Raw genomic sequence first — 19067 nt, forward strand, 5'->3', positions numbered from 1 at the left:
TTAATTTTAAAAAAGCAAAATAACATGCCTGGGTAAATTAGAATGAAATCTGACCTGATGAGCAGACATTATTTTTATGTCATCATTACAACATGTTTTTGTTAAATTTATTGGTAATACTCAAATTTAGGAAACTATCTTAGAATATCTCTAAAGTAGTTTAATTTATCATGAAGAATTGTCCAAAATTTTATTTGCCTGTTGGCCAGTTGTCTTTTCATAACATTCAGCTGGCTCTTCACTTCATATTTATTATACTTATCATGTACTGGTGTAAGATTTTTCAAGGGTGGGGAAGAGAAACTTTGTTTTGGAATAGTTATAGCTTACCTTTCATTTCTTTAAATAGATGAGCTTTGATCCAAACCTTCTCCACAACAATGGACACAACGGGTACCCCAATGGTACTTCGGCAGCACTGCGTGAAACTGGGGTTATTGAAAAACTGCTGACCTCTTATGGATTCATTCAGTGTTCAGAACGACAAGCTAGACTGTTCTTCCACTGTTCACAGTATAATGGCAACCTGCAGGAGCTTAAAGTAGGAGGTAATAAGTCAACCAATAAGATTCTCTGCATTCTAATAGGTTTCAGAAGGGTAGCCATGTTAGTCTGTATCAGTAAAAACAACGAGGAGTCCTTGTGGCAACTTAGTCTAACAAATTTATTTGTGCATAAGCTTTCATGGGATATAACCCACTTCATCAGATGTATGGAGTGGAAAATACAGTAAGCAGGAATATTCCTGCTTACTGTATTTTCCACTCCATACATCTGCATTCTAATTTGAGGGTTTTTTAAAGAATTGCAGTCTTATACATTGTAACACAGTTCTGATACATCTAACCACCGCTACAGACATATACAGTTACTTCTGAGTGGCTAAACTGACAAATGAATCAGAAATCTCCCAGTTTCCCAAAGGAAAACCAATGTGAGAAAATCCTTGGTAATTTAAGGCTTTTGTCTTCTGTCAGTGATGTTGTTTTATGGCTACCTTTGAGAAGGAGTCATGCTGGGACAAACTTAAGTGTTAGGGATAGGGAAACTATATACAAAAATCAATACATCTTCTGCCTACTTCCCCCTGTTTGTGAGTCCATAGGCTACGTTATTCCCAGATGTACTCCATTAATTTCAGTGGAGTTACACTAGGGATAGGTGACCTTATTTCAGTAGGGAGACATTATTCCCCCACAGTTCTGCTTGATCTGGCAGTAAAGATTAAAAACAGAATTTCACGACACATCTATCATGGAACCTGATGTCGTTTAGTATTGAGTGAGCTGAAGGTATTAGAATTAGGTTGGAAGTGGCAAGACTTTAAAACGCAGATCATTAGCAAAAGGGGAGAATAGACTTAATGATTATTATCAGGAGAAACTTCCACAAGCAAAATGGCCTCCAACAGCAGTAAGGGTTCACTTGTGTTCAGACAGCAGAGTGTAGAGCAAATAAATGTCATTACTTTATGCGTGTTTCTCCTTTTCCCTCCCTTTCCATTACTTTTTTTTGTTTGTCCTTTTGTTCCTGCTTATTTTTTTGATTTTTTTTTTTAAATAGACAATGTGAATATGGCGCTTGAGAGTCCTGTGTCATTATTGTGGTTTTGATTCTTGCAGATGATGTTGAATTTGAAGTATCTTCTGATCGCCGAACTGGAAAACCCATTGCTGTTAAATTGGTGAAGATAAAACCAGAAATTTTACCTGAAGAGCGAATAAATGGACAAGTTAGTTGCTCTGATGTCTAATTTCTATATGCAAATAATTTATATCCATTTTATTCTAATACAAAAGGACAAATCCCATTTTTGCACGCATAATCTTAGTTGCATAAATTTTTCAATTAAATTGAAATTGTTTTTTATCTGACTTTGGCAAAAATATGAAGATTCAGTTTGGGCTTTTATTTAACCCCAAACACTTCTTACAGTCAGCAGAAGTACTGTGAGTTTGAAACTTTGCAGCATGGCATCCTCTTGTGGATTACATTTAAAGTGCATCCCTGAGTGTGTAGTAGAGGATATTAAAGTTCAGTTTGTATTGCACAGTGCTGCTCCTGAAATGATTAGCAATGGATTTTTTTTTTTTTTTTTTTTGACTGGTAGGTTGTGTGCGCTGTTCCTCACAATTTAGAGAGTAAATCTCCAGCTGCCCCGGGTCAGAGTCCAACAGGGAGTGTATGCTACGAACGTAATGGGGTAAAACTCATGTATTTTACTTAAACTTTTGAGTGACCAACCAGTGTGATCTGTACACAGAAAAAAAAATAAAAATTGGCACTTGTTTTTGAAGTAGACAGTTTAAACTGCAGTTGTCACCCAGTCTAAATTTTTCTCTAAGAACTACAACCACTAATTACCACAAATATAGAAACCTCTGTTGACTTCCATATGTTTTTTACAACTTACTCTGCCATAATAACTTTGTTAAAGGATTTAATGTAGAACTAAATACCTAGTTATAGATTCTTACTAGTTATGATTATGATTTAATGTCAGTTAATATTAACAACTAACTGTTCATAGGATCTTTATTTTCTTGAACTTAACGCTTTTACCCTTTGGAAATCAACTTAAATGTAATGGTAATACTGTGTACAAACCTTTCAACTCCTCAAGTTGCTGGGTATGGACTCAGCAAAACCACGAGCACCAAGGAACCAAAACGTTCTCGCATGCAACGTTTTCACAATTTCCAACTTTTCACAAATGTTGAAATAGTGTAACTTGAAATGGAAAATAATTATTAAATTAATGCCACATTGACATTTAATCTTGTTTAAGGCGAGGCTGCGTTTTGCAAATAGAGTAATGCTAGCGAACCTTAATTTACAGGAAGTGTTTTACCTGACTTACACCCCTGAGGATGTTGATGGAAATGTACAGCTGGAAACTGGAGATAAAATAAATTTTGTAATTGATACAAATAAACAGTAAGTTGATACTTCTATTTTCTTATTACACACCGAATTAACAATGTGGTGTGATGGTTCAGAAATGCTGGGCTGGAAGGGACGTTGAGAAGTCATGTGCACTTAGGCAAGACCAAGTAAACCTCGACCATCCCTGACAGGTGTTTGTCCAAACTGTTTTTTAAAAACCTCCAATGATGGGGATTCCACAACCTATCTTGGAATGCTATTACGGAGCTTAATTACTCTTATAGTTAGTAAGATTTTCATAATATCTCACCTAAACTTTCCTCCGTCTAGATTAAACCCGTTACTACTTGTCCGACCTTCAGTGTACATGGAGAGCAACTGATCACAGTCCTCTTTGTATCAGCCCTTAACGTATATCTGAAGACTGTTATCGGGTCCTCCCTCAGTCTTCTTTTCTCAAAACTAAACATGCCTGGTTTTTTACTTTTTCCTCATAGGTCAGGTTTTCTAAACCTTTGATCACTTTTATTGCTGTCCTCAGGACTCTTTCCAATTTGTCCACATGTATCCTGATGTGACACCCAGAACTGGACACAGTACTCCAGATGAGGCCTCACCAGTGCTGAGCAGAGTGGGATAATTACCTCGTGTCTATCTTATGACACTCATGTTAATAAATGCCAGAATATTAGCCATTTTTGAAACTGTATCACATTTACGTTGTTTGATTTCCCCCCACCCCTAATTTCCAGGTTCTTCTCACCAATCCTACTGTATAGCCAGTTATTCCCCATTTTGTAGTTTTGCATTTGATTTTTTTTGTATCCTTCCTAAATGTAGGACTTGGCTTTATCTGTATTCAGTTTCATCTGATTAAATTCAGACCAATTCTCCAATTTATCATAGAAGCTAGTGCTTACACACAAGATTTAGAAATCAAAACTTGTTTACCAGAATTCCTGAAACTGTCTTTTTGATTGTGTTGGCCAAAGGTGCCGTATGTCTGATGCAAGTACTTTTATCAAGTTTAAAAGTAATTGCATCTCTTATATTTAGTTCTGTAAAGAACCATCGAATCTCAAACATAATAGTCTAGCATTTCTTGCTTTAGTTCAAAGATCTTAAATTGCAAATGGGTGTATATTTAAAGCAAGAAAAGATTAGCTAAATAGACCTTTACTTAAAAGATTTTTAGTTTTACTTGGCAAGAGTAGCATGTTCTAGTTTCCTCTACCTTGCCCTGTCAAATAGCAAATAAGAAAGTTGTATTAAATCTGATATGCTTATGAAATTTGTCTAATTGTTATGAGGCCCTGCTTAGGTCCACTTTGTCATCGTAATCTACCCTTTTTCCTAGTACTGGTGCTGTAAGTGCTCGTAACATTATGCTATTGAAAAAGAAACAAGCCCGCTGTCAAGGAGTAGTTTGTGCCATGAAGGTAAGTAGGATTTACTCTTAGCTTTTTAGAGCTGTTTGAAAGGCACAATATATGTATATGCTCTGCGTAGTAAAGGTTGGGCACAGAAGGCACTTAAACACTTCAGGACTTGATCCATTAACAGTTTTTAACACAATTACTCTTGACTATTTCTTTTCTTTAAGATGGCTGTAGTAATGTTGTTTTTCCCATTATATGTGTCTTAAGTTTCAAAAATATCTTTATACAAATGGTTCAGTAGCTGTAGATCAGCGTTTCTCAAATGACACCACCAGGAGCTCTTCTTGTGGTCACAGCCTCCTGGGCTGTTTTTGGGGGAGGAGGGAGTAGAAGCCCCTCCCTGTTGCTCCTGGATGCACTGCTTTGGTGTTGGTTGCTGGGGCCACCAGCGGTGGTTGAGGTTGGTTGAGTCTCCAGTGGTTAAGTCTGCTGTAGATCATCTGGGGGCACACTTAGTCTGCAACATTTTATTTGGCTTTTTCTCATTGCTTGGTTTTATCTGAGGACTTTACTTTTTATCAGACTTCAAAGTAAAGCTATTGTCTTGGTGTTTTAGACAGTTGACTATTTGCTAAACATTGTATGTTCTCTTAGGAGGCTTTTGGATTTATTGAAAGGGGCGATGTCGTAAAGGAGATATTCTTTCACTATAGTGAATTTAAAGGTGACTTAGAAGCCTTACAGCCTGGTGATGATGTGGAGTTTACAATCAAAGACAGAAATGTAAGATCAAATTCAGTAAAATTGAAGACAAGATTCAAATACATATAAAAACTGACAGTCTTCTGGTAACTTATACCTCTTACCTTGTTTTGATTTACTTTCTGCTCATAGGGTAAAGAAGTCGCAACAGATGTAAGACTACTGCCTCAAGGAACTGTTATTTTTGAAGATATCAGCATTGAACATTTTGATGGGACTGTAACCAAAGTAATCCCAAAAGTACCCAACAAAAATCAGGTAAATTTAAATATTTCTTAGAGGTCATCTTCCCAACATTTGCATGGCTGAAACAGAAGAAAGGTGTTCATCTAGTCCAAATTGTATTGTGCTGCTCTTACATTTCAGCACAAATGCTGAAACATGAAGATTCTGCTGTAGAGTGGTATGAGAGGGTTTTATCTCCAACAGCACAGTTTAGATTCTAGCATCTTAGCCCCATAACATTATTCAAAGTAAAATTATTACATGGACCTGGATCTATGCAGGAAATAGCCCGACTTGATTATGTAAAGAGTTGTCACTTTGGATGGGCTAGCACCAGCAGGAGAGTGAATTTGTGTGGGGGGGTGGAGGGTGAGAAAACCTAGATTTGTGCTGGAAATGGCCCACCTGTTGATCACTTTAGATAAGCTATTACCAGCAGGACAGTGGGGTGGGAGGAGGTATTGTTTCATATTCTCTGTGTGTATATAAAGTCTGCTGCAGTTTCCACGGTAAACATCTGATGAAGTGAGCTGTAGCTCACGAAAGCTCATGCTCAAATAAATTGGTTAGTCTCTAAGGTGCCACAAGTACTCCTTTTCTTTTTACATTATGGATGTTATGTTACTAAAAAATCACTACTTGTATCTGTAGTGGCTGCTACCAATGGGGAAGGTTAAAGAGCAAGTGTTAAGATGACTCTACATTTTTATGTGAATGGTAAAAACGATCATCTGAATGAAAAGAACTGTTGTGGAAATGTGAACTAAAGAAAGGGACTGTGGTGGGGGGAGAATCCTGCCTTTTAAAAGGACGGAGACAGATCTTTTCATCTGCTGCTGGGTTGAAAAGTTTGGGGGTTGGGGTTTTGTTTTTGTTTTTGTTTTTTTTTCTTGAGGATTGTTGTGGGTGATAACTCGGACAACATCCAAGGTCCTAAATGCAGACATTGTTTGATGTTTCTTTTGAGGAAAGCCTAATAGGTGTACCTCACCTTTCAGAACAGTTTGTGTTACTGTATCCTTGTTTCTTCAAGAAAATACTCTATCGTAGAAGGTATCTGTTTCCTGTGATTGTCTTGAGGCTCAAGGGGCTCTTACATTAGACATACTACCCCATCTGCGAGTCAGAAGGCTGAATATAGAAACAGGTTGACACTTCTATTCAACAAGTGCTTGAAAACATTAATGAGTTCTGTTTTGGGGCAATCGCTGAAGTCTTATTAGTTTTATGTAGGAGGCAGGCAGCATGGGCCACTGAATTGCTGTAACCCTGGGTAGGTCACTTAACCTCTGTCTTAGTGTTCTCATATGTAAAATCTGAGGTCTGAAGTCCTAAGTAGTAATCTACTGATACTTACGGGAAAACTCAAAGACCAATTCATAGTCAGTTGAAATACAACTAATGAATTTCTTTCAAGGCTCAGTTTAGAGTCTGGAAGGAATAGCTGGTTCATCAAAAATTTCTCTTCCTTTCTACGGGGCCACCAGAATGACCCATTGCCCGGACGCATCAAAGTTGACTTTGTGATTCCTAAGGAACTTCCATTTGGAGACAAAGATACAAAATCCAAGGTGACACTGCTGGAAGGTGACCATGTTAGATTCAACATTTCTACAGATCGACGTGACAAATTGGAACGAGCCACCAATATTGAAGTTCTTCACAATACTTTCCAGTTTACTAGTGAAGCTAGAGAAATGGCAAGTATCTTTTAAAAAAAAAATAGATCTTTGTATATAGGCATGTACTCGGGGGGGGGGGGCGCAGCGCGGGGGGAGAGGTATGATGGCTTAATCAGGATTGTTCTGAGGGTTTTTTGTTTTAAGTTGATATATTCTAATGCATCTCTTGACATCTTCACTGAAAACTACTCTGAAGAAAAATGCTTTCCCTTTAGTAGTAGTTTACATTTAACACAGTACTGTACTGTATTTGCTTTTTTCCTCTATTGCTTCCTGTGTACTTCTGGTTCCAAATGATGTGTGTGGTTGACTAGTCAGTTCATAATGCTGAGGTTTTATTGTATTTTAAATTAAGGCTTCCTGTTTGCCAACTTTTAAATCAATCCACTCACCCTGAGGTTCAGACTCTGAAAACTGATGTTAACCCCCAATTGTTCCTCTCTAAATCCACATAAGAACTTGTTAGCTCTTCAGACTGTGCGTGCCCTCTACTTCTAGTCTAAAAATCCAAGCATAAAAAAATCCGTTTGCTCCAATTCACAGTGGAATTCATAGAGCTGTTTTTGGATGCAAAGTCTCTAACAGCATGCTTGCCAAGGGATAGATTCCCAAAGCTTAAGAAAAAAGCTGCTGCAGGATCTACTTGACCGCTCCATAAGGTTCCTCCTGAGGCTTCCTGCACATGTGACACCTTCAGTATGGTTTGATGGAAAGCTGGTTAAAAGACTTCATTTTTTTTCTTCACAGGACAGCTTGTGCTTCTTAGTGATTTCAGGAGCTCAGACTCTGTGGTGGACAACACCATAGAATGTGCTGAGGGGGATGCCTTTCATCCCTATAGACAGTTGAAAAGGAATTAACTGTGGTTTCAGCATAATTTGGGGAAGTTGCTTGGGCCACCATATAATTCAGCATCTCAAATCCAACCATACACCATAAAATATACTAAACTCTAGGTGATCTGCCTTAAGAACTTTTTTCTTCTGCTGTAAGTCCTGACATGCATTTTCCATATATTATAGAAGTGGGCAAGGAGGAGCTTGCCCTTGGTATCCATTTTAAGAAGCAGTTTGGGTAGCATTTTTACTTACTCAGCAAAGACCTGGAACTAATTGACTTAGAAAAAATATTTGCAGCTAAATAGCTCACTCTTTGGTCATACTGTTTGAGTAGCTGGGTGACAACTGGCACTCATGAAAGTGTTCACAAATGGTGCATGTTTCCTGAAATTCTTCCCAGATCTGGATTACTCACCATTGGCCTGTTAGTCTCTTTTCTAGTAATGGAGCGGAAATGATACCATGTGACCAGTTGCATGCTCTTTATTGCAGAGAGTGGATAGTTGTAATGAACAATTCACAAAGTATTCAAGGTCTGAACTTAGTCCAAACTATTTGGCAGAAATCAGGAATTACTCACATACAGAAAGACCTAAATTACTTGTGTTCAAATACTGTTTGACAAGTTCAAGCAAAGAAAATACCTTGGGTGCCTTCCTGAGCTGAAAATGCAATGTTGAATATGAAGTCTCTCAAAGAGATTGATGTTTGTCTTCAAATTTCTGCTTTGTAAAAATGAGGTATTTTGAGTTCCTACTTTCTGTTAGAGACGGCGGGGAACTAGTCTCTTATGGGATGGTTTTTCTTCCCAGCTACATACTAAACTCCAACTTCGGTTTCTCAGTTTTGCTAGCATCAAACCTTCAGTTCTTCTGCCAGTTCAGGTGGAGATCCTGTCGCAAGGCAGGTTCTTCACTGAGATCAAATATTTGATCAAATAAGATCAAATATTCAAGTTGCAGTGGGGGAGGTTTAGGTTGGATATTAGGAAAAACTTTCACTAGGAGGGTGGTAAAACACTGGAATGCGTTACCTAGGGAGGTGGTAGAATCTCCTTCCTTAAAAGTTTTTAAGGTCAGGCTTGACAAAGCCCTGGCTGGGATGATTTAATTGGGGATTGGCCCTGCTTTGAGCAGGGGGTTGGACTAGATGACCTCCTGAGGTCCCTTCCAACCCTGATATTCTATGATTCTGTGATTTCTGGAAGCTGGGATCAAGGCATTAGTCATGAGGTCAGATACTGATTGCGAATGAGAAAATAAACTAATCTTTCTAGGCAGCCATAAATCTTTCACAAGAGAAGCATACGCTTTAAAGATGAAAATATCTTTGGTTTCAGTCAAACGTTCCAGACTTTCCCTGAGTTCTCTTAGGGTCGCTTGGTAGCTGTATCTGCATACAATTGTGGTTGTGCATGAATCCTCTGCAATAGTACATCCTATGAAGTTCTTACAAGGACTACTGACCCTTCCTCACTTGAGTCTTAGCTCTGCAAGCACTGGACAGAAGACCTTAGAGGCAGGTTTTGAGCCTTGGGATGATGTGTCTTGGAAATTTGGAATTACTTTTTTCCTTTGGACCACCCTCTAAGAATTGTTACTGCTCGTTTCCCACAATGGGATCTATATCAGCAATTCTGAAAAGGAAAGATGCTTCTTTATGCTGTAACTCTTCTAGGGATTGCATATAAAGATCCATACTTGCACTCCTCTCCCTTTTCAGAGACTTTGAAATGCAAAAGAAACTGGGTTGGACCCATTTTGTATCTCCTCTTGTCCCTGGGGTTGCGTACTGTGATCTACAAGGGAGCATGTGCGTGTACCAGCAGTCATTCTTATAAGGCTCTGGTCATGTGCTAAGGATATTATACATCCCACAAGTGCAGCTCTGTGCAGACAGACATCTTAAAAACTCTAATTACTTTTCACTGGCTGCAGCAACTGACAAGGTGTCCTGTATCTTTGTGTGTCCCCAGGGTGTGATTGCAGCAATGAGAGATGGCTTTGGTTTCATTAAATGTGTTGATCGGGATGCCCGCATGTTCTTTCACTTCAGTGAAATTCTGGATGGAAACCAGCTCCACATTTCAGATGAAGTAGAGTTTACTGTGGTTCCTGTGAGTAAAATTACAACTTTTTAAATACTAATAGAAGTATTGTGTTCATTTTAAAGTACTGTGGGTCTTGTTTTCCAGGATATGCTGTCTGCCCAAAGAAATCATGCTATAAGGATTAAGAAGCTTCCTAAGGGCACGGTTTCATTCCACAGCCAGTCAGATCACCGCTTTGTGGGCACTATAGAAAAAGAAGCCACTTCTGCCAAAGCCACTAGCCCAAATAAAAGCAAAGAGAAGGTAATGCTGTTTCTCTAGGTGTGCATTAGCTATTTAGTTTTCTGCCTTGAACTGAGGATACACTTTTATAAAATGTATTTAACGTAATTTCTGGAAATATTTGCCTGGTCATGAGTGACTGTACTGCATGGCTAATGGTAAAAGTCAGCTAAACAGCTGGTATTTGACTGAAGCAGAATAATAGAAATGCAACTTCGGGCTCTCAGAAGGGATGTAGTAGCTGAAAACATTCATTCCAGTCTTGTGTGGGATAACTGTCTTCAGAGCCTTGTGGGAAACTTCTCCTCCTTTGTTAGTGGCTCGCCAAGTTGTGTGAATTTGCCAAAACACAGGCTAGAGGTAGAGTAGGCATATCCGTGCCTCCAAGTGTTTAAAATTGTACCATCAAAAATGACGGTGCTCACTACTTAAGTTTCAGCTAAATGCCTATTTGAAATAGCGGCACACACCATTTCAAAAACATTGTATAGGTAAACCATGTTTAACTGATAGGAATAGTCCCAAATTTTATACTATTTTCAGGTTCTGAAGTATGTCTGCCATTTGGTTATTGCCTTTACTGACTACTGGACAGCTATTGTGTAAAACAAATGTTAAATAAACTGCATTTGTATTGACTCAGGCACTTAAAAAGCATGCATCTACCAATTAGTCTCTGCTTTATAATGAATCTTGTTATTTCTCTTTAGGAAGCTGAAGAGGGAATAATCGCGTATGATGATTGTGGAGAGAAACTGACTGTTTCTTATCAGGCCAAGGATGTGGAAGGATCTACTAACCCTCAGATAGGAGATAAGGCAATATAACTAAGTTCCCAAAATATATGTGATCTTTCTGTGAGCTACAAATTGTGACCTTTTGCTTTACCCAGCTATTGCGGTCAAAGACTAGTTCAGAAAGGAGTGAAGAATAATGTGTGAACTGTTTTTTCCTCTTCTGTTATACATTCCCTTTCCCATTTTGGTATTCAGTACACTTCTTCAACCAGGCCTGGTGAATAGCCTTCCTCTCTCTCCCTCCTTCTTTTCTCTCCCCTCCACCCCCCTTGCCAATTATACAGAAGATATTTCTGAAGCTCCTGCGGTGTGCCTCATCTAAGAGTTGTACATTGCTTTACTGGTAATTACTTATATGGCATCATACATGTAAAGGGTGCTCAAATGGTAGGAGATTGTTCCTGAAGAGCTTAGACTGAATTAGTATAATATGCATGGGAAAATTGTCTGCGTGTGTTCCTGTGAGGACTGTCCAAGAGGATGTATGAAAAGACTTTATGCAAAGTGGATTTGAAGGAAAGGGAGAATGCTTGTTCATGGTGTGTGGGAGGCTATTCTTACTGTGGGTGGTGATATAAAATGTATAAAGTAGGCAGAGGGACCAATGAGAAGATCTGGAAGGAAACCCAGATAGAGAGGTTAGTCTTCAGATGGCATACCATGAAAATACTATTTGTTCAAGCTAATAACCCCCTTCCTCCCCACAAGACCTAAACTGAAATGGACTGTGTTGTGATACTCAAGCTTCTTGAGGATGGAGACAACTGTAGGACAGAAAGGTGAACTATAGGGAAATAATACCTTGTATGTGGGTACGAGAATTGATAACAGCATGCTACATGGTTAGTCTACCTTTAGCAATAGTTGCTTACTGCTCACTTGCTGCTTCACATGGAGTAAGGGAAGTCCAAGGGGAACCTGTTGAAGTAGATATGAGTGTAATGGGTAGATGTTTGAAGAGCAGTCCTCAACAATGCACTTAAACCGCAAAGTTCTGTAGCGCTTAGCGTCCGTGGCCACACTATACAGCTGTATTCCAGGTGTCTAAAGGCTTGACAGGGTTAGTACTGATCCGATCCAACCAAGTTAATGATGGACAATCATGTGGCCGCCTACAGACCATGGCCAGGTAATTTCTTCTCCTGAGCTCAAGTCCAGTCTTGAGGGCTGAATGTGTGGGACTTTCTCTGAAGCAGGCTATATGGTGAAAAAGTGACAGATGGTGACTTCAGTCTTCTGAAGGCCTGTTCTCAGTGGGATTCTGTCTGTCCCTAGAGGAAGTATGTGAAGGCAGGAGAAGATTAGGATGATCAATAGATGGCTCAGGCAGTGGTGCTAAAAGGGGGTTTGAGGATGTCTGACCACTGGGAAGCATTCCTGGACAGAAGACTGTTCTTATGGGATGGACTCCACCTCAGTAATTAGGGAAATGGACTTCTGGGATGGAGGTTGGCACAACTGATTAAAAGCTTTAAACTAGGAGTTCAGGATAAATGGTTGGGAGATGCTAATATTGAGAGTGAGGAAAATCAACTCAGATAATACAGTAATGGGGAAAGGAACAGAGGGTAAGCAAATGGATAACAAGAAGAAATGACAGTAACAGGTGGGCAGTACTGGCAGTAAAATGACTGTATGTAGTTGGGCAGGGAATATGGTTGAAGCGAAGAAGAAAGAATTAAGGTGTCTGTACACCAATGCAAGGAGCCTGGGTAACAAAACGGAGGAACTAGAACTGCTGGTGCAGGAATTGAAACCTGATATCCTAGGGATAATGGAAACATGGTGGAATAGTCGTCATGGCTAAAATATAGGAATTGAAGGGTATGTGCTGTTCAGAAAAAGGCAAAGGTGGTAGTGTAGCATAGCTTATTAATGATGAGTTAAACTAAAGAAATGTAGAAGTGATGGAATGGATATAATGGAAACTGGGTCAAAATTACTTGGGAGAGAATGGTAACAGGCTCTACTGGGATAGTGCTTGTGCATAACCATTTTAGGGTTAGTACTGGTAAGTCTTGAGGACCTCACAAGAACTGGTTATAGAGGACAAACTTGGTTCGAGTGATCGTGAGTTAATTCAGTTTTAAGTGGAAGGATAAACAAGAATAGGTCTCCAACCAGGGTCCTTGATTTTGAAAGGGCAAATTAAAAAAAATTAAGGGAATTAGGAAAGTGGAGTCGATTTTTAAAGAACTCAAGGATCTGGATGTTGGAGGAGGCTTGAAATTAGTTTCTGCAACTTAAAGTATCGAAAACCTGCATCCCAAGCAAGGAGGAAAAAATTTGTAGGGATGGATTGCAGGCCAAACTGGATGGGAAAAGCATCTGAAACAAGTTACTATGAGAAAGCAGAATGAATGGCTCAACAAGGAATGCTACCTCTTGGAAGCCTTAAAGTATAGGGGAAAAGGTGAGAACTGCTAAAAGCCAAGCAGATTTGGACCTTGCAAAGGAAATTAAAACTGATAGTAAAAGATTCTTTATCCATACTTTAAAAAGAAAAACAAAGAAATGGGAGTGCTAAGCGTTGAGGATGGGGTGCAGATCATAGATCTAGGTTTGGACCAACACCTAAACAAATACTTTGCCTCAGTTTTTAACAGGGATAGTGAGGAGCTTGGAGGCAGTGGCAGGGTAACTAATGGGGAATAAGGATAAGGAAGAAGAAATTACCACATTTGAGGTGGAAGCCAAACTCAAACACTTAATGGGACCATATCCACAGGCCTGGATAATATTCCTGGATGGAGATTAGAGGAACTGGCACATGGAATTGCAAGTCCAGTAGCAAGAATTTCTAACAAATCTGTAAACTCAGAGATTGTTCCCAAATGATTGGAGAATTTCAAATATGGTGTCTATATTTTAATAGGAAAAAAGTGATCTGGGAAACTACAGGCCCATTAGTTTGACCTCAGTTGTATGTAAGGTGATAGAACAAATTTTGAAAGGGTAGTTGAAGACACAGAGGTAAACAGTAATTGGGATAAAATACAACATGGTTTTACAAAGATGAACCTGATCTTTCTGTGAGAAAATAACTGATGTTCCTTTTAGAAAAAGGAAATGCAGCAGATCTAATCTATGTGGATTTTAGTAAAGCATTTGATACAGTGCCACATGGAAAGTTATTAGTTAAATTTTAGAAGATGGGGATTAATGCAAGAATCAAAAGGTAGGTAAGAAACTGTTTAAAGGAGAAGCTACAACGGGTCATGCTGAAACGTGAACTGCCAGGCTGAAGGGAGGCTACTAATGTAGTTCCTCAAGGATCAGTCTTGGGACCAGTCCTTAACATTTTAATTAATGACTTAGGCATATAAAGTGGGGGTGTGTTGTTAATTTGCAGGTGACACAAAGTTGGGAAGTGTTGCCAATACAGAAGAGGACTGGAATATCCTACAAGAAGATTTGGACAACTTTGAAAACTGGAGTAATAGAAATGGGAAAAAATTTAATGGTGCAAACTGTAGGGTCATGCACCCTGGGATGAACAACAAGAATTTATAGTAAAAACTGGGAATCAGTTGGACACAACAGAGGAGGAAGACCTGGGTGAATTGGTTGATTACAAGATGACTGAGCCATCAACATGATGCAGTTGTGGGGGGGCGCAGATTATGCTGGCCTAGGATGCATCAGGCAAAGTATTTCCAATCGAGATAGGGAAGTGTCATTACCATTATGCAAAGCACTGGTGAGACTTCATCTGGAATATTGTGCAATTCTGGTCTCCCGTGTTCAAGAAAGATCAGTTCAAATTGGAACAGGTACAGAGAAGGTCTACTAGGATGATCAGGCAAATGGAAGAACCCAGAGGAGACTAAGGAGTTTGTCTTGTTTAGCCTAACAAAACAAAGGATGAGGGGAAATATGCTTGCTATCTATAAATACATGAGGGTTAAATACCGGGGAAGGAGAGGAGTTATTTAAGTTGAGGACTAATGTTGGCACAAGAAGAAATGGGTGTAAACTGGCCAACAAGTTTAGGCTCGAAATTAGGTAATGGATTCTAACCATCGAAGGAGTATGGTTTTGAACCACCCTTTAAGGTGGGTAGTGGGTGCAAAAAACAACTTGTTTTAAGACTGAGTTTGATAGGTTCATGGAGGGGGTGATGTGATTGCCTAAAATGACATGGCCCATCTGTGACTGTTAGTAAATATCATAGAATCATAGAATATCAGGGTTGGAAGGGACCTCAGGAGGTCATCTAGTCCAACCCCCTGCTCAAAGCAGGACCAATCCCCAATTTTTGCCCCAGATCCCTAAATGGCCCCCTCAAGGATTGAACTCACAACCCTGGGTTTAGCAGGCCAATGCTCAAACCACTGAGCTATCCCTCCCCCCTCCAACAGCTTGAGATGGAGAGAGCTGAGTTACTACAGAGAATTCTTTCTCTGGTGGGTTTTACCCCCATGCTCAAGGTCTAACTGATTGCCATATCGGGGATTATGGAAGGAATTTTTTTCCCCAGGTCAGATTGGTCACCTTTCTCTGCAGCATTGTGTCACTTGCTGCTTTGAACTAGAGTAAATGGTGGATTTTCTGTAACTGGAAGTCGTCAGTAACTCAGCAAGAAGTTATGGACCTCCTGCAGAAGTGAATGGTTCAGGTTCTTTGGCCTGCAATATATACAGAAGGTCAGATTGGATGATCATGATCCATGATCATGATTCTGGCCTTAAAGTCTGAGTAATACATACCCATTGCTGATAAAAATCAGCATCTTATGCATAGTAGTCACTGCTGGCAAAGCATAGGAAATGCTTCCAGCTTCCTGAGGTCTTCTATAAGCAGTGTCCATGTTTCTGATCTGTATAAGATCAGAAATGCAAAGGTTTTAAAAATCCATCCATTTGTATTGTGGCCAGTTATTTTAGTTTATTCATTTATTGTGTGATGTTATAACTTCACCTTTTTTGGGTGAAGAGCAGTGGCTGGAGTAATACTGCTTTCTCTCTTCCTCCCCAGAGTGCAGACATTTCATTAACCATTCTAATAAAATAAATACAAAACTTACTTTTTTTCTTCATTCTGACAAACAGGTTGAATTCAGTGTTTGTGAAGTGAAGAGAACAGGTTTGCAGACAGCAGTTTCTGTCAGAATGCTTGGTCGCAACTACAACTCCAAGAGGCTTGTGGGGTATGTGGCAACCCTGAAAGATAACTTTGGATTTATTGAAACGGCCAATCATGATAAGGAGATCTTCTTCCATTACAGGTGAGTGACTCCCTTTTATATTGCTGAGTGTTAATCTGTTTTCTACACACCATGTGCATAAGTTCAAGTATCTGAGAAACTTCTAATTAACCACTTCCACAGGGCTGCTGCAGGCTTTGCTGTTTAACATCCTGTATCTTAAGTATTCAGAGATTGTGTCGTAGACTAGTCGTATAACTACAGCTAGAGGAATGTACTTTTTTAGAGCTTCATTGGTGGTGGATTATGCAGGTTGAGACTCCTGGTGCAAAGGTATATTTTCAGTATTCTCTGAGAGGACTTCCCTTAGGAGTAATGGGGATGACCGACTCCTTTTCTGAATTAGTCTTAACTGCCTGCTAGCAGGCAAAGACACTCTGGCAAGCATATGTAATGGTAAGGAACCAGTATCCTACATCAGGTAAGTTGCTCAGCAGAGAATTTGGGAGTTGATCGGAGATGCAGTCCTGACTTCTAATGAGCTGGGAAACTCTTGGGATTTGGAACAGTCCTTTCATTTAACACGGGTATATTTAAGGGATGCTCAGTTTTGGCCTATCCTTCATGCAGGATTTAATGCATTATCTTAACAGTTGCTGGTTCAGAATAAGTCTTATTATCCATGCCCTGGACTTGGATTACTGATCGTGACCTGCTTCATGGGAAGCATAATTTATTTCACTCTGTTCCAATAGCCAAATTGATTACTGTAAACTTCTTGTATGAAGAGAAAAAAATGGCTATTGGGTAGATTTAAATAATCTGTAAACATTGAGCAAAACGCTTGCATCCAAATTGTAAGGTCTTGTAGTAATGAAATGGGTGAGCCTGCTGAAGTGTAAAGGTTCTGTCCCTTCCACTTTGTTGCTGGGTGAGTGGCTTTGTTGATGAGCATGTAACTAAAGCAAAACGTGCATAACTTCTCCCATGCAGTGAATTCTCTGGTGATGTCGATAGCCTGGAACTTGGGGACATGGTGGAATACAGCTTATCAAAAGGCAAAGGAAATAAAGTCAGTGCAGAAAAGGTGAACAAAACACATGCAGGTAAACTATGTTCAGTAACTTCTCTCTTAGCAAAAGGGCACTTGCAATTTTGTAGGGAGTTCTGGGTTAATGGACAAAGGCTGGCAGTGTCTTGCTTGGAACTCTAGTCTAAAGTACATCTGGAACACGATTACAGAAATTGTGATAATGGTGTACAGCAGACCAGAATTGGTCTGGTCACTTTAGGACTTCTGAAGGACATCTCCCCTCTTCTTAGGAAGAGCCCTTTGAGAGCTGCTTACTATGTCAGGAGAGGTGGGAGCTAATCAAGCAAGAACAGTCTGTAGACAGCAACAGCTCAAAGATAGTGGCTCTTACCTGATTCCAGCTTCTAGAGCACGCTGCCTGAGTTGTATGAGAATTGGATTATTCTTGTCTACCAAATCCTGACAGCATGCTTGTGACTGTACAAGACAATTGACTACCTGTTATGAAAAGCTGAGTCTAAGGGGGGCATAGAAAGTTGATTGTGTGAGGCCCCGAGGAAGAGTTGCTAAGGTAACTTTCCTCAAACTTTCAATTCTGTTTGTTTTGGGGGCTGATTCCTAACAAAAATAGGTCTCTTGGGGATTTGAGTAAAGGGTTGTTGCCCTGGTATCTGGGGACTGGGAGGGAATTCAGTGCATAGAAGATATCTATAGAGAGAAAATGATCAGCAAGGAGTAGAAGATCAGGGTGGAAAAAACATGGGGGTAAGAGGTCATGGTTGGGTTAAGCAGAAGGAAGAATATACTTTACAAAAGAGCCTTGAGAAATGTCATATTGCCTCTATATAAATCCATGGTACACCCATATTTTGAATATTGCATGCAGAAATGGTTGCCCCATCTCAAAAAAGATATATTGGAATTTGGAAAAGGGCAACAAAAGTTATTAGGGATATGGAATGGCTTCTGTATGAGGGGAGATTAATAAGACTGGGACTTTGCAGCTTGGAAAAGAGATGACTAAGGGGGGATATGATGTCTTTAAAATTTTACTCCTGGGGGAATTCTGTGCCACTGTGCATGCACAGAATTTATCCCCTGCAGATTTCTTTGCTTCCCTGGGGAAAAAAAAGGACTGTCTGACAGGGAAGCCACAAGAGTGGTCATGTGACCCTCCCTAGCAGTACGTTTCAGGTGCCCAGGGCAGCTGGCAGAGAGGTAAATCACTGTGGGGCACGGAGCAGGACTGGAGAAGACCCGGCAGGTGACTCCTACCCTGTGCTGGGCTCAGCTGCTAGTCCCGGCTGGGCTGGGGGGACTGGACTTCCTCTTCCCCCTGCACAGTATCAGGGGCTGTGTCAGGACCCCCCCCCCCCCCCCCCCCCGATTTCTCCCCTGGCTATAGGAAGCTCTGCAAATCCCCAACCCACCCCCCGCACTTTCTGCACCCATCGCTTCTCAGGGGGAGCTGCTCTCTCATCAACCCAACCTCTGTGCATCCAAACCCCCTCGCACCCAGAACCCCCTTGACGAGCCCCACCCCAACGAGCCACCTGCACCCAGATCCCCACTGTACTGAGCCCCAACCAGCTGCACCTAGATCCCCACCCCACTGAGCCCCGCACACCTAGACCCCCTGCCGAGCTCTATCCCTCCCACACCCAAACACATCTCCTGCTGAATCCCAACCACCTTCTCCTGGGCTGCCCTGCAGAGTCCCATTACCATTGCTCCCAGAACCACCACCGCCCCCCAACAAGCCCCTGTGCATCCGGATCACCCCTGCACCTGGTTCCCCCACTGAGCCGTTCCCACCCAGATTAACCCACACGGAGCCCCCTCAACCCACACCAGGCTCCCCTCACTCTAAGCTCCTTCACACTTGGATCCTACTTTGCTGAGCCTGCCTGCCTGCCCATCCACACCTGGTGCACTTGACACAAAGGGTCAGGGCCCTGGGGTGTTTCTGGGGCAGGCCCAGTCCTT

General features: G+C 40.6%; 1 protein-coding gene across 6 annotated transcripts in view; it reads left to right on the forward strand.

Annotated features, from left to right (window-relative positions):
* CSDE1 (cold shock domain containing E1) overlaps positions 1-19067 on the forward strand; it is a 51581-nt gene that overhangs the window by 11612 nt on the left and 20902 nt on the right. For 4 of the 6 annotated variants that reach the window (XM_075121947.1, XM_048827026.2, XM_075121946.1 and 1 more), the window contains 13 exons: positions 350-548; positions 1623-1732; positions 2111-2203; positions 2840-2937; positions 4244-4325; positions 4920-5048; positions 5160-5285; positions 6740-6952; positions 9749-9889; positions 9968-10126; positions 10816-10923; positions 15954-16129; positions 17042-17154. In XM_075121947.1, the coding sequence (XP_074978048.1) occupies positions 350-548; positions 1623-1732; positions 2111-2203; positions 2840-2937; positions 4244-4325; positions 4920-5048; positions 5160-5285; positions 6740-6952; positions 9749-9889; positions 9968-10126; positions 10816-10923; positions 15954-16129; positions 17042-17154 (1747 nt within the window). The remainder of the gene's footprint in view (positions 1-349; positions 549-1622; positions 1733-2110; positions 2204-2839; positions 2938-4243; positions 4326-4919; positions 5049-5159; positions 5286-6739; positions 6953-9748; positions 9890-9967; positions 10127-10815; positions 10924-15953; positions 16130-17041; positions 17155-19067) is intronic. The other 2 variants (XM_048827030.2, XM_075121945.1) reach the window with 1 other exon arrangement.

This window comes from Caretta caretta, chromosome 21, assembly GCF_965140235.1.
Source record: "Caretta caretta isolate rCarCar2 chromosome 21, rCarCar1.hap1, whole genome shotgun sequence".
NCBI lineage: Eukaryota > Metazoa > Chordata > Testudines > Cheloniidae > Caretta > Caretta caretta.